This window comes from Leptonychotes weddellii, chromosome 6 (genome assembly GCF_054177405.1).
Source record: "Leptonychotes weddellii isolate Sample4059 chromosome 6, ASM5417740v2, whole genome shotgun sequence".
In the NCBI taxonomy this organism is placed as follows: Eukaryota; Metazoa; Chordata; class Mammalia; order Carnivora; family Phocidae; genus Leptonychotes; species Leptonychotes weddellii.
Window position 1 is genome coordinate 48783922 of NC_138374.1, and position 22560 is coordinate 48806481.

Sequence of the window (22560 nt, forward strand, 5' to 3'; positions counted from 1 at the left end):
AAAAAAAAAAAAAAGAACAATTATCCTGGATGAATCACTGTCTATGTTAAAATTATAGGGTGCATAAAATAGAATGATTCAGGGTAGTGGTGGCAAAGGAAAGTGCAACCTAGTGGTTAAAAAAAAAAAAAGACAGTGTTTATGACTTCAGGCCATTTCCTGGGATGTTTAGTCTCCATATAATCCATGCCTCATTATCCTTGCTAATAGAGACAGTGTTAAAAATTATAGTCACATCTGACATCCAAATATATGTTTGGCTTTGAGATACATGATATTTAGCATTTGTTTTGACTTCTTGGTTTGTTTTATCTGTGTAACTTTGGATTGCCTGGGTGTAAAACGGTAGATATCTAGGGGAAGCTGGCCTAGATTCATACTAAGTAGCAGGGAGAAGCCAAGTGTATTAATTTCCTAGGGCTGCCATAACAAATTACCACAAACATGGTGGTTTTAAAAAAACAGAAATTTATTCTCTCACAGTTCTGAAGGCCGCAAATCTGAAATCAAGATGTTGGCAGGGCTATGCTCCATCTGAAGCTCGGTGGGGAAATCCTTGCCTCTTCCAGCTTCTCATGGCTCTAGTCATTCCTTGGCTCATGGCTGCAGAACTCCAGTCACTGCTTCTGTCTTTACATGGCCTGCCCCTCCTTCTCCCCATGTCTTTCTTCTCTGTATCTCTTAAAAGGACACTTGTCGTCGGATTTAGGGTCTGCCTGGGTAATCCTTAGCCCAGATCTCATCTCGAGATCTTTAATTTAATTACATTTGCAAAGACCCTTCTTCCAAACATAGTCACATTCACAAGTTCTAGGGGTTAAGATATAGACATATATTTTAGGGGACCACCGTTCAACCCACCATAGCAACCAAGAACTAAATATCACCCATAAGTAGTCCACCAAGTAATACTAAAATGGGAGTCAGGGGAGAGAGTGAATTTAAATTACCTTGAGAATACTTGTATTGTCTGTTTAAAACCTCAAATTTTTCTAGAAACCTGATTTTCTATTTACCTGGGTAACTTCTATTTGTCTTTCAAGTCTCACTTCAAATGTCACTTCTTCAGAGAGGCCTTCCCTAACTACTCAATATAAATTATTAAAAAACTAACTATATTGTCTATAGTCCTTATAATTTTTTTAAAAAGACACATTAACCTAAAACCCTTTGCCTTCACTATTGTCATCAATTCCTATCCATAAATTATGGACAGGGGCTTTAATTTCCACAAATGTAGCTAAACGGGCAGAGCAGAGACCACTAACTATAATTTTTTGTATATGGTAGGCCCTCAATAACTTACTGAGTTATTTACCACCTATCCAGGAGCTCGAAAAAAGTAGGCATTAGCCTTGATTTCTTGCTCTCTCACTCGCACATTCATTTCTTCAATAAATCCTTGTCTCTACTTCCAAAATATACCCTGCATCTAACTCCATTTCTGCATCTCTCCTACTAAAGCCCTTGTCTCTCTACCCAGGCTTACGGGGTCCATATATCATGGTCCTGTATACTCTGAGTATACAAATACCACTTTCTTCCCAGTTCACTCCACACCACACTTTCTTTGTTTATATTCTAAACATACCAAGTTCATTCCCTCCTGAAGGCCTCTGTTCTAGCTGTTCCTTCACCTCAAGTGCTCTTCCCATGATCTCGGTGTATTTGGGGCCCTGTAATTCAGGTCTCATATAAATCACTTCCTCAGAAAAACCTTCCCATCCTAAAGTCACTCCATCACCCTGTGTGTCATAGCATTTGTCACTACCTGGTATTTTCTTTTTTTTTAAAGATTTTTATTTATTTATTTGAGAGAGAGAGAGAAGATAGCGAGAGCAGGAACACAAGCAGGGGGAGTGGGAGCGGGAGAAGCAGGCTTCCTGCCGAGCAGGGAGCCCGACGTGGGACTCGATCCCAGGACCCTGGGATCATGACCTGAGCCGAAGGCAGACGCTTAACGACTGAGCCACCCAGGCGCCCGTTACTACCTGGTATTTTCTTATGTGTTTATTATCTCATGCTTATTTGTCTTCTTTGTGGATATATTCCCCACGCCTAGGACAGTCCCTGGAATACAGTCGACACTTTATAAATACTTGACCAGTAAATGAATAAGTGAATAAACATTTTGATGGATTGAATAAGACATCGATCTCAAGCCAATAAACCCTTGCCTTTCCCAGTAGTCCCAGAGAACAGACTCCCGCCATTAATTCATTATGTTCGTCTGTGACCCCTGTCTTTTAGACTTGACGTTATGTCACCTTCTTGCGTGCTTCAAAGGGTGATATCAGTACCATGAACTGTTCGCACACTAGTACTTGCCTGCAAAGACTGGCGTGTTTTCAGCTGTCCTCACTAATTCCCTCACTCTGCCGGATGTGCCTGTTCTCTGCAGCCTCTCTTTGCACTTTTCCCTTTGCTTTCAAAGCTTCCTAATCCCGACAGCCCTCCTAGGGACTTTTCCACTGGTTTGAGTTCTACCCGAATTCTCCCTCTGCAGAATCATGGGATTTTACTGCTAAGGCGAAACTTGGAAGGGAGGGGGGAAAGTGTAGTGGTTAAGAACACGGGTTCTGAAGTCCTGTTGTCTGGCTTCTAAGCTTGGCTCCGTCATTCACTAGCTGAGTTGCCTTGGGCCATTTCTGAACTTAGTCTCGATGTTTTTAAAATCAGGATCATGATACCTACCTCATAGGGTATTAACCTTGTGCCTATCATCCGGCGACTGTTTAATAAATGTCAGCCGCTTTCATTATGAAGTTGATGATGTAAACCAGATTTAGTGTGGTTCGTCCGTTTGTCCAGCCAGCAGCATCGGTACCGTGCTGGGTTCTACCCTCAAGAAGCTCGCAGTCTAGGGCGCTGGGTGGCTCAGTTGGTTAAGCGACTGCCTTCAGCTCAGGTCATGATCCTGGAGTCCCGGGATCGAGTCCCGCATCGGGCTCCCTGCTCGGCGGGGAGTCTGCTTCTCCCTCTGACCCTCCCCCTGTCTCATGTGCTCTCTCTCTCTCTCTCAAATAAATAAATAAAATCTTAAAAAAAAAAAAGAAGCTCGCAGTCTAATAGGGGAGAAAGAGAAGCATACAAGCTGTTCAAGTTTGGTGTGATAAGTGCTATTTAGACATAAGATTAAAAGTGGAGCCTCTGCCCCATACTAGGGGTGGCGAAAGAGTGGGGCAGGGATAGAGACAGAGTACTTCTGTCTTCCTTCTGTTCTGTCTTGGCTGTCTTCATTTTTCCGCGGAAGGTTAGGACCTTCAGAAATTGGCACCTTTTAGAGGCCCTGGCAGTGTCTCTTCCTTAGCTATTTTAGAGCTTGCAAACCTGTCTTTAGACATAATTTAGCACAGAATTTCCCAAACAGCATTGTGAAGAACACTATTTACTGCAATATGTTAATGGTTCTGTGGGTTTAAAAAAAAAAATGTTCCATGGTTCAAAAAAGTTTGGAAAATGCCCAGTTATACAGAATTTCTTCCTGCAGCACCACTCCTGCCAACTTTCTAATATGCTAATGTGCATTATTAATCTCCAAGAGAGCCATATAGTTCTCAAACTTGATTTGCGCCAAAATGTCTCTTAACAACTTACAGAGCTAATGTTCTTCAGAACAGTTTGAGAACCCAGGCAGGTGGCAACTACAGATTCACCATATGACAGCATGATCCAATCCCTCCGGAGTAAAAATAACAAAGTTCATTGAGCCTCTTTCTTTAGTTCCTCGTGGCCCATGTGAGAATAACAAACTCCCAGACAAATGCGAAATGTCCTTGGTGAATTCTGACCATTTGAAGAAAGAACCTTCCTCCATGAAATAGTGTCTATTTCCCCTACAGGTCGTCTCTTGTTTAGCACTTAAGAGGAATTGGTTCTGTTGCTTATTCGTACACATACGGGGCATGAACTTAGATATATAACCTCTCAAGTGCTGTCTGAATGATTTACCTGGTCTGAACAAGGTAATGGAAAACTGAACACAACTTCCTCCCTGATGGCATCCTCTGATGGAAAGGTTAGAAATTGAATTGGAGCTCTAAAATGAGCTGTGGTTTGTATAACTTAGAATATTCTTACTTTTGGGGCGCCTGGGTGGCTCAGTCATTAAGCGTCTGCCTTCGGCTCAGGTCATGATCCCAGGGTCCTGGGATCGAGCCCCGCATCGGGCTCCCTGCTCAGCGGGAAAGCCTGCTTCTCCCTCTCCCACTCCCCCTACTTGTGTTCCCTCTCTCGCTGTGTCTCTCTCTGTCAAATAAATAAATAATCTTAAAAAAAAAAAAAAAAGAATATTCTTACTTTTGCGAAGAGAATACAAGGTTTCCAGGTATGGTGAGGCCCCGTTATAAAGCACCTCAGGATATTATAGATTTGGTAAACTTGTAGGTCCAGTTGTGTTCCCTGTGTCCTTTGAATGGTAATACAGGAGAATAATCACACAAATATAGTCCATGGCCTTTAATACTCATGTCCCAGCACAAGCCTGCTTAGATTGTAAATCGTAATTTATGACATGGGTGTCCTTAATTTTTTATAGTCATTGTATACACACAGTTTACCTTGTCTGACAAGCCAAGAGAGTAACTAGTAAAGCCTGTGCCGAAACTCCTGCAGGATACTCTTGTTATACCCCCAGGTGTTTTTCCTAAAATATCAGTCATATCAAATGGTCTCTGTTGCCTTTATTTCTGAAGTGACCTGGATGGCATAGATGACCTTTAAGAATCCTTGTGGCTTTGAAATTCTTTGAGTCTCTTATTTTGAATGAGTAAAGGGGCCTTAGTCTTTTGGTATTTAGGTCCCTACTGGGTTGTTGGGGAAGTTAGAAATTAGTAATGGAGTAAATTCTAACACACAACCAACTGCTGTATCCTGAACAATTACCTTTAACAGACAAACTGCCACCCTCTGCTGAGACCTAAGAATGACCCCTAGCAGTGTCATCTGGAGGACTGTGAGGCCATCGCACATCTGGGACACTAATAGTGACTGTCATTTCATAGCAACTTCTGTATGCCAAGCATAACTCTGAGTGCTTCATGGACATTATCTCTCTTAATCCTTGAAACCTGAAAAGTAGTTGGTATTATCCCCCATTTGGTGGACAAGGAAATATAAAATAAAGCAGCTTACTCATAGTTACCCAGCTAAGCAGGTAGAGCCACGATTCAAGCTCAAGCCTCTCTAATCCCAAAGTATGCATATTCCTTCCACACCGTCATGTTGCCTCTCAGTACTTCCCAAAATGCCCCTGGAATTTGAAAATCTTTGCTGAAACACAATCCTGAAGGCAATGAAGGTTCACCATTTTGAACCATCCTTTTCAGTAGCTTAAGAAAGACAGGCTCGGGTGCCTGGGTGGCTCAGTTGGTTAAGTGACTGCCTTCGGCTCAGGTCATGATCCTGGAGTCCCTGGATCGAGTCCCGCATCGGGCTCCCTGCTCGGCGGGGAGCCTGCTTCTCCCTCTGACCCTCCCGACCCTCCCCCCTCTCATGTGCTCTTTCAGTCTCTCTCTCTCAAATAAATAAATAAAATCTTAAAAAAAAAAAAGAAAGACAGGCTCTAGGCTATTTCTTTCCAGTTCCCTTTGGCTAAGAATAGACCATTCTTAGGGTGAGAATAAAGGCCTTTTAGTAAACTATGGTGTTTTGGAGTTAGTGCCCTTCTCTTGAATATGAACTATGACATGACATTTTCCCCATACAGTTGTCTCTTCTGTTCAGGACCAGGTTCTACAGACACATTCTGACATCTATAGTGCATACCTTATAGTGACTCAGAGTTGTTATCTAATCCAGCTTCTTATCCCACATAGGAACGTCTTAGTAGGCAGATCTTTGTTCTTCACCTTCCTAATCATACTACTCTTTGTGAAGAAACCAATACACAGAAGCCTAAAGTCGCTTAAGTAAGGTCACTTAACAAGAAAAGTTGGTATCCCTTTAAAGGATACCACAGAACAGAAAAAGACATGTGTATATACTAAACAGTCCATTTCTCAACATTGAAACATAGGATGTACAGATGTGGACCTCTCAGATTCTAATAATCAAGATGTTCTTCACCACGTCTACTCATTGGTGTGGCAACGCTTTGTTACACTTTTAATACTGTCCTAACATCTAGCATTTATTGAGAGTTAACTGTATGCACGAAATTTGTAAGTATAAATTTTGGGTTCAAACTCAAATCTGAGTTTGAGTCCCTGCTACTCGCTAGCTTTGTGGCCTTGAACAAATTACTTAAGTTCTCAAAGCCTCAGTTTTCTGATATGTAGAATGGTGATAATAGAATATTGCTTCAGGGTTATTATGACAATTCATGAGAGAATACTATATTAATATACCAGATGGAAAGTATAACTATACCCAGATGCCTATTCTGGTTTTCAACCCCTAGATACTGTCTTTCCTCTGCCCGATTATCTCATTAAGGAGCTTATAGACTGGAAACAAGCTTTCCCAATATGAGAACTTAGCAAAAAGTTATTAAACAAAAGTAAAAAGATTACTCTAGGACCTCATGGGGCTTTTACTTTTGTTCTCTTAGGAAGTAGTATCTACTGCTTTTTTTCAGTCATTTTTTTTTTTTTTAAGATTTTATTTATTTGACAGAGAAAGACACAGCGCGAGAGAGAGCACAAGAAGGGGGAGTGGGAGAGGGAGAAGCAGGCTTTCCCGCTGAGCAGGGAGCCCGATGCGGGGCTCGATCCCAGGACCCTGGGATCATGACCTGAGTCAAAGGCAGACGCTTAATGACTGAGCCACCCAGGCGCCCCTTTTTCAGTCGTTTTTGAGCTTCAGATCAGTTTAGAAGTTGTAAGTTGTTTGCACTTATTAATGAGGAGGATTGGAGCTTCGAGCTTCTCCATAGTTTCATCATTCATCCAAAAATTCTTGAGATCATTGCTTACAGAAGGCATTATCCTTATTTAAGTTCACTCTTTCTAGGAATATCTAACCCCTGTTAACATCTCTAGTATCCTCAGCATTCAAGGGAGAGTTTTCACTACACCATAAACTCTTTTTTTTTTTTTAAGAATTTATTTATTAGAGAGAGAATGAGAGACAGAGAGCACGAGAGGGAAGAGGGCAGAGGGAGAAGCAGACCCCCTGCTGAGCAGGGAGCCCGATGCGGGACTTGATCCTGGGACTCCAGGATCATGACCTGAGCCGAAGGCAGTCGCTTAACCAACTGAGCCACCCAGGCGCCCTACACCATAAACTCTTGAGGACATGAACCACGTTTTCCACATCTTTGTGTCCTACTCTGGTCATAGAACAATTCTTTATATATAGTAGATGTTCATCTAATGTTGACTAAATGAGTGAATTAATTCTAGACATGGTCAGATCCTGGAATGGATGGTGAAATGCTCTAATAAAAGCCTAGTGTGAGGGGGAGAATGATACAACTATGTCACCTTCCCAGGTCATTAGTTTTCTTGACACCATGGGCAAGTCACAACTTCTCTGACCCTCAGGTTTGAGTGATATTAAATATCTCCAAAGGTTCTTCCAGATTTGAAATTCTAGGACTATAATTAAATCAGCTTTTTTACTGAATGTAGTAACGTTTTAAGGGACATGTTATAACCTAAAGTTACATCCAAATTTGTGTGAAAATGAACTAACTTATAATTATCAGATACATTTGAAATCAGAGCAGCGCTGTTGAATTCCCAAAAGTAGGGTGGCAGATTTAATTTATTTTCTTGTTAAGAAATCTAAAACTTAATTAGACTTTGGCCAGTGTATCTAAAGATCTCATTTGTGGAGTTTGGTATAGGAGTTGCAGAAGATCGACAGTTCTGTAAAATGTACCTAAAATGAGTGCAGCTGTATAGGGGCGCCTGGGTGGCTCAGTCGGTTAAGCGACTGCCTTCGGCTCAGGTCATGGTCCTGGAGTCCCGGGATCGAGTCCCGCATCGGGCTCCCTGCTCGGCGGGGAGTCTGCTTCTCCCTCTGACCCTCCCCCCTCTCATGTACTCGCTCTCTCTCATTCTCTCTCTCTCAAATAAATAAATAAAATCTTAAAAAAAAAAAAAAAGAGTGCAGCTGTATACGAAGTATGATTTCAGGAACCTCAGAAGGACATTCCCAACCATTAAATACCTTCTCCACTTAGCTTTCTTGCTGCATAACAAATGACTACAAATTTAGCAGCTTAAAACACCTGTTAGCTCAGTTTCTTTGAATCTGGGCACAGCCTAACTGGCTTCTCTGCTCAGTCTTTTTTTTTTTTCTAAGGTTTTATTTATTATTTGAGAGAGAGAGAGAGAGCATGAGCAGGGGGAGGAGCAGAGGGCAAAGCAGGCTCCCTGCTGGCCCAACATGGGGCTCAAACCCGAGGACCCTGGAATCATGACCTGAGCCAAAAGCAGACGGTCGACCGTCTCTGTGTCCCTTCTCTGCTCAGGTCATAACAAGGTTTAAAGTGTAACAAGTGTCAGAAGGGCTGCATTCTCATCTGCAGTTCAGGGTCCTCTTCCAGGCTCATTTAGGTTCCTGGCAGAATTCATTTCCTTTCAGTTGTAGGACTTTTCCTTGCTGGCTGCCGGCCAGGGATCACTCTCAGCAGGGCCCCCTCACAACATGGCAGCTCACTTCTTCACAGCCGGCAGGAGACTCTCTTTCCCCAGTGTGCTGAGTGGCATTCTTTTATTATATAATTGTACTCATGGGAGTGACTATCCCATTACCTTTTTCATATAAAGTGACCTAATCACAGAAGTGATATCCCATTATATTCACAGGTCCTACCTGCACTCAAGGAGAGGAGATTATAGAGGGGATATAGATATATATATATACACACATATACCAGAGGATGGGAATGTTGGGGAACATCTCAGAATTCTGCCCGCCACACCAGCCATAATTCCAGAAATTCACGAGCCTTTACATTTATTCTTTGAAGACTTCTGAAGATATGGACATTTTAACTGTCATCTAAAAAGTAACATGGCAGCCATAAAATTTTAGTGTGAGAAGGGAGCTTGGAAATAATTTTATTGTTTTTAACCTCTTCATTTACACATGAAGGAAATGACTTGCTCAAATCACAGTAGTGTACCACAAACTGAGACCAGAGATTTAGGTTCACTGACTTCCACACCATTGTTTTCTTTGGCTCATGGCAACCACTGCTGCTAGAAGAACCTAGAGAATTATATAAGGGATTCAGTGCTTATATGTGAAAGCAGAAATAGGAAAAGTTCACAGCAAAAATGTATGAGAGAGCATCCCCCAGACAGCCATAGCACGAAAGCAGGAGTAGAAATGTCACAAAGATGTGTGGGGAACAGGTTATATGGGGGGAAAGCTCCTATTTTATAAATTCTTTTAAAGTTTGTGGGAGGCAAGCCCCTGTGCTTCAGTTCATCATTGCATTTTGTAAAAACATTTATATGTGAAGAGGAGTGTTGGCCAGGATTCCATTCATTTAAGACAAAGTCATCAATGTTTAAAATGATTCATGATGAAGTCAAGGAAGCTCAAATTCTGAAAGAAATGTTTGCTTTATGAGGCAGTTTCTCTGCAGAGACCTCGTTTATTTTCCCAAATTTAAAGTCGCTTAGCAATTCTAGGGGCGCCTGGGTGGCTCAGTCATTAAGCGTCTGCCTTCGGCTCAGGTCGTGATCCCAGGGTTCTGGGATTGAGTCCCGCATCGGGCTTCCTGCTTGGTGGGAAGCCTGCTTCTTCCTCTCCCACTCCCCCTGCTTGTGTTCCTGCTCTCACTCTCTCTCTGTCAAATAAATAAAATCTTAAAAAAAAAAAAAAAAGCAATTCTAAAGGTTGATTCTGACTTAACTACATTACTTTGACTATATTATGATTTAGTAAAATTATATAAGTGCCCCAGGGAGGGAGAGAGCTGCTTTGGAGATTCATGATTACCAGTGGGAGAGAGAGGAGGGTGGGAGGTAGGATAAACTGCCCCAAATCCACATAAATGGATACATAAGGACAAAATTAGCCAACATTCCATCCCACTGAGCAAAGGATCAGAAAGGAATTCCACCAACTGGGGAAATATAGAAATTAATAATTATTGCAAGCCCTGTTACTTCAAGGTTTACTACCCTTAGAAGCCTCTGAAGCTTTGATGAGACACTTGTAAAGGTGAAGAATATTTAGCCTTTTATGTTATTTCATCAAGTCAAATTTTAAATATATCATTTGCTCTCCCCTTAGCTATCAGAGATTCAAGTTCTGTTGAACCAGGCCACCAAGGAAGTAATGTTGTAAGGGAAGGGGCAATAAAAGGTACTTCCTCGTCAAGATTGAGGTTGGATAAATTAGGAACTGGTTAAATAAATGATATATATCCTGCCAGTGGAATACTATGCAGCTGTTAAAAAAGAACTGGTTTTGTACAGGTATGGAATTCTAAGATATGTCGTTAAATGAGTAAAGCAAAACCCATATATTTAGCAAAAACCCATATACTGCCATTTTTGTGGGAAGAAATGAAGAATGAAAATTTGATTTTATATCCATATTTCTGGAGAAACTGGAGATACTGGTTGCCTCCGGACAACTAGGTGACTGGGGGATAAGGTCGGGAAGGATACTTCAGCCTTTTGTACCATTTGAATTTTCAAACAGGTGAATATATTACCTAATGGAAAACAGCTTTTTCAAATAAAAATAATGCAAATTTAAAGAGCCAAGGAGGCAAGAACAAGTGAATAGGGGAAATTGGTCTCCACATAAGAGCTGGCTTTGTTATAAAGGTTTCCTTGCAAAGGGCCTTGACTGGCACGCTGTAATGTCCATCCTGAGGCTCTCCCCACCCACCCACCCACCCATCCCTCCACCTTCTGTTCTAGCTCCCTAGCCAGGCGTTAGCATCCTTTCCGGCTTTCAGGACTCCTCCGCCCCCCACCCCACATCACCCACTGCCATACATGCACAGATCTGGAGCAGTCGTCTCTTCAGTCCTTTAGAATTCAGATCCAAAATGTACCTCCTCCCTAATACACACTATTCCACTGTAACCCTTATGTGTCTAATAATATGTCTGATATTTCTCCTACGTATTTCTCAATCTTAATGATATATATGGTCTCCCCCACTAAACTGATCATTCTCTGGGTGTGTCAGCTGAAATCACTGCCTAATGGTGCTGGTAGAAATGTTTGCCTTTTGTGAACAGAATATGATGAGGATTTTTGATGAAGCCAGATATAATAATGGATAACGGCAATAAGCCTTACTGTAAATCAGTTTGTACTAGATTTTTTTTAAGATTTTATTTGTAAGCCAAAAAAAGATTTTATTTATTTGACAGAGAGAGACACAGCGAGAGCGGGAACACAAGCAGGGGGAGTGGGAGAGGGAGAAGCAGGTTTTCCGCTGAGCAGGGAGCCCGATGTGGGGCTCGATCCCAGGACCCTGGGATCAGGACCCGAGCCGAAGGCAGACGCTTAACAACTGAGCCACCCAGGCGCCCCCAGTTTGTACTAGATTAAGCCTGTAAGCCCATTGAAGCAGTCATCTGGGGTGATGCTCTGAGGTTCAGGAAACCTGACTGCAGGTTTTCTCTGTGGAATGTACTGGTATTTAGGAGCCAGGACCACCAGCATCACCTCTGATGAGTGGGCAGCCTGAGGGCACAGAGTGGGGGGCCACCCGCCTGCAGCTTAAAAACACCAGGCAGAACAAAGAATTTTTATCATTTTCGTTATTAGTATACTGCATTGCTCTTGGCTCCTTAATTTGCTAGTTCCCTTGAATGCTTTCCTTCCTGCCTCCCCCGACCCCCAGAATCAGGTTGAAATGCGTGTGTTGTATTAGCCAAAGTACCTTGGAAGAAGATACAAAAGAAAGGACAAGTGCTCTCCAAAGGAAAATCCTTCCCCCTCTCCCCCACCCCCAAAGCCATCTAGGGATGGACTTAAGAAACTAAGACATCTGTATCATAAGCCTTTCCAGGGCTGAAGCAGAAATGTCTCCCCTCCCTTAACCTTGGCAGTCACAAGCCAGCTTTTCATTTTCCCTGCTGCGGTCCAGGAAGACAGGAATCACATGGCCACGCAGCTGGAGACCGTCAGCCCAACTTGGCATATCACTTTTCCAAACACCTTTGCAATTAGGAAGAGACAGGCAGCTCCTAACTGGGTCACGCCCACTCTTTGGAGCTGTCTCTGGGCATCAGAGGCAACTGCGGGGGAAGAGCTCCCAGGGCCGCCTCTGTTTCACATGTTTTTCATTGGGTTGCAGTTTAATAAACCTTTTATGTTGTCCCCGAAATTGTCAGTATTCCCAAGGGAATGCTAATGTCTTCCAACATATAGGGCCATCAGATCTGTGATCAAACTATAATGCTGACTCCTGGCAGCCTCCAGCTACTCAGTTATTCATCCCTGCCACTAGCATGGAGTACTCCCTGATTTGGCTTTCCTTTCACCTGGACACATTCATGGGGGAACTAGTATTGTCCATATAAGGGTTCAAGGAGCCCCAGCATGCATAGGGAAAAGATCCTTGGGCCAGAAGTTGGGAGACGTAGATACTAGACCCAGCCTTGCTGCCTAGCTGTGTGACCCTGGGCAGGATACTAACTTCTCTGGATTTCACACTTATCTCTGAGATCCCTTCTAGTTCTAAGGGTCTCTAAGGGATTCCAAGTGGGTATCTGGGCTCTTATCCCTCCAGGACTCTCCCTTCTTCTGTTTGACCACTGTGATAAATAATTTTATGTAACGTAGCTTCTGACAAACTCAGCATATGTTCTTTCTACTGTTGAATTCTCCAGTTATGGATCATGCCAGAGAGTAAACTGGGGACCTGGCGTGACTCAGGTTGAATGGTACCCCATTTTTAAGAGCCAACTGAGCCCGCTTCTACAAATTCTCCCCTATCCTAATCTAGTAGAAATCACCCGATCTCATGTCCATCTGTTGTTCAGGCAGCCACACCACATTTGTACCAAAGAAATACATAGGCCTTGGGGAACCTGGACCTTCTCCAGGGTGACTTCATGCTCCAGGTAAACATCTTTCAGATTAGAAACTAGAATCCCAGCCATCAATCAGCATCCTCAAATGAGAGAGACCCAGATTCCAGTACTAATACCTGGTCTACATGGGGAGGTCAAGACCTGGACAGGGCAGTGGTGGGGGAGTGGGGGTCGGTGTTCTGCTTGCTGTGATTTAATTATGACTTTCTGATTCAGGAATGTGGAAGCAAATGTGAATGAGCCAACTCTCAGGACCAACTGTCAAGCATGTGGCTTGTAATCTGCTGTCATCCTGCTTGTCCCAAGAGCTCACAGTTTGACAGCTCACCAGTTAGTGAAATATTTCCTCCACTGCTCTGATTCATACCCTGGGGACCTGAGGATCTTGGACAGGGAAAGGGCACCCCAGCTAGGCTGTTCGCTGGCTGGTAACATCCCAGTGGTTTGCGTTACAATGACTCAGCAGCCCTCGTTTTTCCCCCTATAGTACAAATGGTGTCAGAACCCTCTCCAAATAAAATGGAATGTAATCTGTCAAGAGATGGCATTTGTAATGAGGCATTCCTGCTGGTGGCCTCCAGAGGTCCCTTATTCTATAACCACTAAGTACCACTTTAATGAGCTTTTCACTAAAAATTGTCAAGAGCTCTCACTGACATCCTTGGATATTATTTAGTTAAGGGATTATTTAGAGGAAAGGGCCCGTCTTCTTGGGGCGAAGGATGGGCACTTGGAATATCAAGAGGAATCAGCAATAGACAGTCTGCCCTGAGAGAATGGAAGGAACTGGGAAAGAGAAAAGAGGCCAGTTACCAGTTATGATGGAAGTGTGAGATTGATGTGAAATGCAGAAAAAGGAACGGCTAATAACAAAGTGTCCCTGTTTAATACAAAACAGGTTTTAATCCATTTCTCACAACATTATTTCTGTGACTGCAAAGGGTAATTCTGTTACAGTTTGAGAGCATCCAGTTTCTTCTAATCTGATTCTGTTTGCACTGAGCAATCTTCTGAGGTGAATTGAATTTCCTTAGATTTTCCAACTGAGAAGTATAATAACCAGCTGTTATCATTTTAGTTCTCTTAACAGTTACTATTCTTGTTGTAAATTGGCCTGCTGATTTCTCTTCCTTCCCCGGGCACTTTAGTTAGCAGGAATCAATTCTTCCTGGGCCAGCAGAGAAAATCACGTGTTTAGACCTACGAGGCGAAGTTTTTTAAACCCTAGAACTTCTACAGTCATGCAGATTCTTCAACTCCCCTGTCAGCAATTAACCACATCTCATGAACATCCACTGAAATAATATCTTCTGCTTAAGTCTTAAAAGGTCCAAGGGACGTTGATGTCTCCATCACCCTAACTCACATCCTGGGTGCGGGATGAGAAAACTGGCTCTTCCTGCCCTCCTGGGCAGCCGTCCCCCTCAAGCCAGAGGCTGTGAACACCAAGGCATAGCCTAGCATGTGGCCAATACAACTTTCCTCTACCCTTCATCACACCGATCCTCAGCTATCTCTGTATACCTCCACCCTCAGATTCTAGAAAACACCAACTCTTCTTTGCAGAACTAAGATAACCTCGGCAGTTATCTTGTGGATCCCCTCATGTGAATATGAAAAACTTAAAGAGATCAAGCGACTTCATCAGGGTCACACAGCAAGTGGGTGGTGGAGCCGGAACCAGAACTCACGTCTGGGGACCCCAAGCAGCTTCTCTCCTGTGTCCCTTGCACCTCTGCCTTGCTCTGGTATTTGTATCTGCTGACCTTGGGGGCACTATGGTGAATAAACGGAGGTGACAGAGGCCAAGTGAAAGGTCGAATGCAGAAGAAAATGACAGGAAAGAACTGAAATTATAGGAATGAAATCAGCAGAGAAGGCACACTGACTCTAATTCAAGTTCATACTGCTTCTGGATGAATCTAATCCGATATTTAGAGAGAACACTTCATTGCTAGGTGATTGATAAGTAAAAATCAATCCTTTTCCTTCCTCCGAGGTTCACCTCACTTAAGAGTGTGTCTGTAAGCAATAACATAATTTTTACGTGGGGCGCCTGGGTGGCTCAGTTGGTTAAGCAACTGCCTTCGGCTCAGGTCATGATCCTGGAGACCCTGGATCGAGTCCCGCATCGGGCTCCCTGCTCGGCAGAGAGTCTGCTTCTCCCTCTGACCCTAACCCCTCTCATATGCTCTCTCTCATTCTCTCTCTCTCAAATAAATAAATAAAATCTTTAAAAAAAAAAAAAACAATTTTTATGTGCCCCTAGATAGGCGATGGAAATGGCCTAACCCTTCCTGGCTTGTTTTTCATGAGAAACCCAATTCTCACATGAGTGCCAGTGTTTAACAGTAAGTGTCAGATGGGGGCGCCTGGGTGGCTCAGTCGTTGAGCGTCTGCCTTCAGCTCAGGTCATGATCCCAGAGTCCTGGGATCGAGTCCCGCATCGGGCTCCCTGCTCGGCGGGAAGCCTGCCTCTCCCTCTCCCGCTCCCCCTGCTTGTGTTCCCTCTCTCGCTTTGTCTCTCTCTGTCAAATAAATAAATAAAATCTTCAAAAAAAAAAAAAAAAACAACAGTAAGTGTCAGATGAAGAGAAAATGGTAAGAGAGGAGAGATTTGGAAGTCTGGAAGAAGAAAAACAAAAAAAGCTGCAGCCACTGAACTAGTGAGATGGGGGCCACGGTTACCCCAGGGGGCACAGTTGGAAAAGACAGAGTGGCAGGTGGGAAGCCGGTCGGGAGGAAGGGCAAGGAGCTCATCCATGCAGGTGCTCAGCCCGCACTCAGCAGCGGAACAGTGCCGCCCTGGTGACCTGCCACAGGCCTCCTCATTCCTTACCTCCCATTCTGCTGCTGCCTGCTTATTTCCTTGACTTTTTATTATCATATTCTATCCTGTGGGAGGGAAATGCCAAGATGGAGACTATTGTAATATCAGGTGTTCTTAGTTGTTTTTTTCACTCTTCTGTTATCACTCTTCTGGTGATAATTTATTAGGAAAGCCACCAATGCATGCTCTAGACCATTAGAATCCCATCTTTGGGGCGCCTGGGTGGCTCAGTCGTTAAGCGTCTGCCTTCAGCTCAGGTCATGATCCCGGGGTCCTGGGATCGAGCCCCGCATCGGGCTCCCTGCTCAGCGGAAAGCCTGCTTCTCCTCTCCCACTCCCCCTGCTTGTGTTCCCTCTCTCGCTGTGTCTCTGTCAAATAAATAAAATCTTAAAAAAAAAAAAGATTCCCATCCTTAAATATTATGTGGGTTTTCACCTTTTAAATTTTTACTGTGGTAGGGGGCGCCTGGCTGGCTCTGTGGGTTAAGCCTCCAACTCTTGGTTTTGGCTCGGGTCATGATCTCAGGGTGGTGGGGTCGAGCCCAGTCAGGCTCCCAGGCTCAGCCAGGAGTCGACTGGAAATTCTCTCTCCCTTTCCGTCTCCCTCTGCCCCTCCCCACACATACTCACACTCTCTCTCCTTCTCTCTAAAATAAATGGATGAATCTTAAAAAAAAATTTTTTTTTTAATTTTTACTGTGGTAAAAATATATATTAACATAAAGATGCCAATTAAACCATTTTGAAGTGTACAAGTATTAGCATTAATTACATTCACACTGTGGTACATCCATCACCACTACTTCCAAAATGTGTCCATCACCCCAAGCAGAAAATCTGTATCCACTGACCACTAACTTCCCATTCGCCATACCCCCAGCCCCTGGTAACCGCTCATCTCCTTTCTGTCTCTATGAACTTAATACCAGGCATTCTTACTTAACTGTATATACCTCCTAAAATGTAGCAGCAGTAGAAAAGAATGGAACCTGAGGTGAAAAGGAAAAGGGTGTTGTGGGTTAAAAAACCAAACTCTCACTTTCTGAAAACTTTATTATGACTGAGTAGTTTTATCCCACCCATTCAGAGAAAACTGAATGTCCCTCTGCTGTGCTAATTCAGCGTCTTTCTTTCTTCTTTCAGTGACCATGCAGCAGGTGGCCAGGACCGTGGCCAAAGTGGAACTCTCGGACCACGTGTGTGATGTGGTATTTGCGCTCTTCGACTGTGATGGTGAGTGGGGCCCTCTCGAGTCCGGCGGGAAAACTGAGCCTGACTGTCCTGGAAGTGGCCACAGTTGATACTGGAGGCTTGCAGACCACCCCAGTGCACTAGCCTGAACCTCTTCACCTTATCCCTCTCCCACAGCGGTAGCTCAGCCATCAGCGCCATGACACTGAGAACCAGAACCCCCGGTCCTGGTTTGTGTTTTCCATTTCTTCTTGTAATTCCAATTTGTCTAGTTCCAAATCCTTCTACGTGAATGTATAACCATAAGAATCTTAAAAAAAAAGGAAACGATTCAACTCTGGTAGTGTTTTTAAAAGGTAAATAAACTCAAATATAAAAGCTCCAAAAAAAAGGAAACAAGAATATTAGACCCAACTTGCTGCTTCATAGACTAGGAGCACGCGATTATCTGACTGTGTCTAGAAAGAAGGTGGTCCTGATCTCTCCCCCTCCCAAAGCACATTGCGGTCATTCACATTTCTGCCTCCCAGCTCGCAGTGGTCTGTTGTGTCTGTGACCACTCTGGAGGTTAGCCCATGTGAGAAGTCCTGGTTCATCAGCTGTCATGAGTTCTCAGCTCTGTCGCCTGACATAGTACAACTACTAATACTCACCACAGAGACTTACGCTTTTTCTCAGTGCTTACTAAGACCCAGGCATTGTGCTAAGCTGCTCAGGTAACCCTCTGACGGAGGAACTGTTTTGCACCACATTTTCCAGATAAGGACGCTGAGACTCAGGTGAAGTCATTTTCCCAGGAGCACACAGTTAGTGGTAGATAGCATAGCTAGGATCTGAATCCAAGCTGGCCGCCTCCCTCTATTTTCTGTTCCCTCCCCTGCTTGTTTCCCAGCCAGAATTCATTGCTCATCTTCCTCTAGGAAGCGAGGCTAATGGAATCCAGGAACCAGGTCAAAAGTTCCTGCCTCGGTGAAACCTCTGTTCTGGTCCCAGCGTAATAATGAGTCACTCTGGCTTTTTCATTCCTTAACTTGTTTCAGTTTGTCTTCATTACTACGTGTTGTACTCTATCTCTGTGTATGTGACCTAATAACTTCCCTACTAAATTGTGAGCTTTTTAAAAAAGTGTTTACTTTAATTCCAGTGTTATATTAGTTTCAGGTGTACAATATAGTGATTCAACAATTTTCCATACATCACCTGGTGCTCATCATGACAAGTGCACTCCTTAATCCCCATCACCTATTTCACCCATCCCCCTCCACTCACCTCCCCTCTGGTAACCATCAGTTTTCTGTAGTTAAGAGTCTGTTTCTTGCTTTATCTCTCTTAATTTTTTTCCTTTTGCTTATTTTGTTTCTTAAATTCCACATGAGTGAAATCATATAGTACTGGTCTTTCTCTGATTGATTTTGCTTAGCATTATACACTCTAGCTCCGTCCATGACATTACATATGGCAAGATTTCATTCTTTTTATGGCTGAATAATATTCCTGTGGGTGTGTGTGTGTGTGTGTGTGTGTGTACATATACATACAAAGCACATCTTTATCCATTCAGCAGTTGGTGGACACTTGGGCTGCTTCCATATCTTGGCTATTGTAAATAATGGTGCTATAAATAAATGGTGAGCTTTTTAAGGGTAGTAGCAAGTCCTTTGTTCACCTTTGGACCCTTTCATAGGACCTCGGGTACTACTTTGCGCATAACAGGTGTTCACTAACTTAAGTTATTGAAGTTATCTAGTTGAACTTGAGTTATTTAAACCTCCCACCTGCACCCATAACCAAGGTCTGAGTGAAAGAAAACTCCAGGGTTAGGACAAGAAGATGGCCTCACCCTCAGGTAGGGGTGGGTTATTCTCTAGTGCTACCCTGTCCAATATGATATTCTACTAGTTTCGTGTGGCTATTACATTTAAATTAATTAAAATTAAAAACAGCTCACAGCTCCCCTCTTCTAGGAAGGCCTGAGAAATGAAATTTGATTTTCCAGCCTTTTAGAAGGAGATTCTGTCAATATCTATTTGAATCACCTTTAAAAAAATCATTTAACATCTCTGGGGCTTATTTTCTTAATCTACAGAAAAAGGAAGTACATATTAAGTTAAAAAGCCATTGTTATTTCTACCAGCACTAGATCTTAGGTCAAAATGCCAAAGGACGTTGACTTTTCAGACTTGTTCACCTCAGAATTTAGAGTTGCACTCACAGATCACATGTGCACACAGATGACATTCAGTCATATACCTGCTTCATAAGTAACAGAAGCCATTCACATTGATCAGCTCTGGCCTCAGGAAAGCAGGAAGCAAATCCCCTGGCAGCCTAAATTACCTCAGATTTTTTCATCTTAAGCCTCTCTTTATAAAAATATTAAGAATCTCATTTAGACCTTTTTTATTCTTTTAATTATATTCTTTTTTTTTTAAAGATTTTATTTATTTATTTGACAGAGAGAGAGAGAGAGAGCGAGAGAGGGAACACAAGCAAGGGGAGTGGGAGAGGGAGAAGCAGGCCCCCTGCAGAGCAGGGAGCCCGAAGCGGGGCTCCATCCCAGGACTCTGGGATCATGACCTGAGCCACCCAAGCGCCCTTTTAATTACATTCTTAATAAGCCATATTACTGATTACTTTTCAGCCAGCCAGGTTACTTTTTAACTCTTTATATTGAAGTATACATACAGAAAAGTGCAAATATCATAAGTATACCGCTTGCTAAATTTTTAAAAACTGAACACACCTGTGTAACCAGCATTAGCCAGAAACATCACATTAGCAGGACCACAGAGCCCCCTGGTGCTGCCTTCCAGCCACTTCCTCTCCCAAGGGCAGTCCCTCTCTTGACTTCGAATGACACAGATCAGGTCTCCCTGGGTTTGCTTGTTTGATCTTGCTGTGGGTATCTCTGAGGCTGTCCGTGTTCCCTTCAGCCAGAAAACAAGGGTCAGTTTAGGTTTTCAGGTACTGTCTACAAAAGTAAACCCTGTGCTCCTTCTTTCCACTCTCTTCCCAGACCAACCGTTAGTAAAAGTCTGTTTTATGGTTTCCTGTTGTCTTATCACCACCAGTAACAGCTGCCATTCTTTTAATCAGCAGACATTTACTCCGGGGCATGTAGTCAAAGGGTAACTACCCTCTACTGTTGAAGTGGTTACTGTTCTGTGTGGCTTGAGAGGTTGACCTTTGGTTAAACCAGATGCTGTCCAGGTTCCTCTCCAGACCTGAGAGTCTGTCACTGAAGAGGGTGGAATGGGAGGCCATGAGAAAATGGGCTTCACCCAAAGCCAGATTTTGACTTTGGTTTTTACCATGAACTGCCCCCTCCGTCTCTCACCTGGACTATTGCAGCGGCCTTCCTGACTGACTCCCTACTGCCGCTCTCCAGTCCCATCCCCATACATCCAGCCAGAGAAATCCATCCAAAATGGAAATCTAACTCCATCTCACTTACTCACTTCTAGTCCTTTCCTGGTGCTCTACTGCCTAGAAGATGAAGCACAAGCCCTTTAATGAAAATACAAGAGCCTTGGGGACCTGTCTCCTGCCCGCCTCTTCTGTTCACGACCCTGCCCGTGTGTGCACTTCCTAACTCCTCAACAGTCGGGCTGCTCCCTGCCTGTGCCTTTGCTTGTGCCCCTCCCGACTACCTAGAACGCCTCCCTCGTCTCATTCCCCTCTAATTGGCCAATTTCTGCTCATCCTTTGGGATTCAACTTAGGAGTCACCTCCAGGAGGCCTTTACAGCTCTGTACTTGCACCACCCCCAGCCTGGGTTGGATCCCTTCCTCCGTGCCCCCATAGCATCTTCTGTTTACCCCACGATGGCATTTACCACGCTGTTGAAATAATGTATTTGTCTCTCCCACAGCCTGGGAGTATCTCAAGGGACCAAGTCCTATTTACAAATCTCTTTATTCTCAACTCCTAGTATAGGACCTGACCTACAACGTATTCTTGTTCAACCTCTGTCGCGCTACACTAAACTGTCACTGACTTGTAATCGGAAACATCAAGGAAGGAGCAAACCATTCCTTTGAATTTGGCTGTGAGAGTGCACTGGGCTCCGGAACCCACCTTGTGTGAACGATGGAATTTTCTCAGTGTCTTTGTTCCAAGGCCTCCACTTATCCCTCTTGTGTTTGTCTCTTCCTCTAGGCAATGGGGAGCTGAGCAATAAGGAGTTTGTTTCCATCATGAAGCAGCGGCTGATGAGAGGCCTCGAGAAGCCCAAAGACATGGGTTTCACCCGCCTCATGCAGGCCATGTGGAAATGTGCACAGGAAACTGCCTGGGACTTCGCTTTGCCTAAACAGTAACCCAGAACTGCAAGAGGGAACTCCTCCTCCACCCGAAGCACCCTGACCCCTCGAGCAGAGCCTTGGCACAACCCTTCCGGCTGCTGCTTCTGAAAGTAGTGCTCCCTTCCTTTTGGGAATGATCTCAGGATTCACCCAGTTTCCCCTCTCCGCCCTTCCCCTGGCTCAGCATTTCTGTGAGGCTCTGCTTCTGCCCAGTGATCATCCCCATAGGTTCTCAGAAACATGAACGAGTCCTAAGAGGTCAGACTTCTGGCACCTTCATCAGCTCTATGCTACTTCAAGCAACCCTATGGATAAAGAATGCAGGGAACCATCCACATGCCTGCCCACCCCGGGAAACACCCAGTTCTCGAGTCATTTTGGCTGTGGACTTACATTAAGAACATTCCTTGCTTTTCCTCCCACTGGTGTTTTTAAGCCACAAGTTGGGAAGACGTCTCAAAGGCAGAAGGAAGGCTGTGATGAATGGTCATGAGGAAGAGCCGGGCAGCCTGAGCTGGCGGGAAGCCTGGGCCAGAGAACGGATCCATGTCGGTCCCCAGGGTGGCTCTGAGGCCTGCCCTGGGAAGGTGATGTGCACGGCGGGGGTGGAGCAAGATTTGGAATTTCGAGCACCTGGTTCCCGGCTCCCTCAGAGGACTCCGCCGCGACTCGGTGCCTAATGGGCAGCAGTGATTGAGTCCCGCGTTCCCTGCAAGGGCCATTTCCCTCCAGGAGTGCGTCTCTGAAGCGGAGGCCTGGCTCACAGCCTGTCTGCCCTCTGTCTTAAACACTTGTAAGATATCACTTTAATTATAACAGTTTGCAATAAATTCTCCCCCACCCCACCAAAGGCTCTTGTGTCTTTTAGGATCCTCTGGGGTACTTTTCATTTCTCCACTGGGTTTGAGATCAGGCTAGCAGCAGACCTGTTTTCTTTCTACCACAGTCTGGTTCTCCCTGTTGAAAGGCAACTTTAGACACAAAAAGTGAGGGTATTGGGAGGTTAATGGTGGCATCGTCCCCACAGTTTGGATGGCATTTCATCTTAGGCCAGGTGCATAGTCCTTGATAACTCAGACCCCACGATTAGGAACTGAGATGGGGTGGGAGAGTGTATGAGAAATCATCGGGTGTGGCAGACCTCAATGTAAGAACCGCAGCACCCAGTGTCTTATATGGACTCCACTCTGACTCAGTGTGGCCTTGAACAAGCAAGTCATTTCCCATCTGTGTCCTTAACTGTAAAATGTCAGGGTTGAGCTTAATGG

At 44.1% G+C, this 22560-nt stretch overlaps 1 protein-coding gene across 4 annotated transcripts in view; it reads left to right on the forward strand.

The window, feature by feature from the left end:
* The window catches only part of MICU1 (mitochondrial calcium uptake 1), a 224209-nt gene extending 202067 nt beyond the window's left edge, over nt 1-22142 (forward strand). For all 4 annotated transcript variants that reach the window (XM_081822958.1, XM_081822955.1, XM_081822956.1 and 1 more), the window contains 2 exons: nt 16941-17030; nt 21147-22142. In XM_081822958.1, coding sequence (XP_081679084.1) covers nt 16941-17030; nt 21147-21307 — 251 coding nt within the window. In that variant the 3' untranslated portion in view covers nt 21308-22142. The remainder of the gene's footprint in view (nt 1-16940; nt 17031-21146) is intronic.
* Nucleotides 22143-22560: the final 418 nt, after the last annotated feature.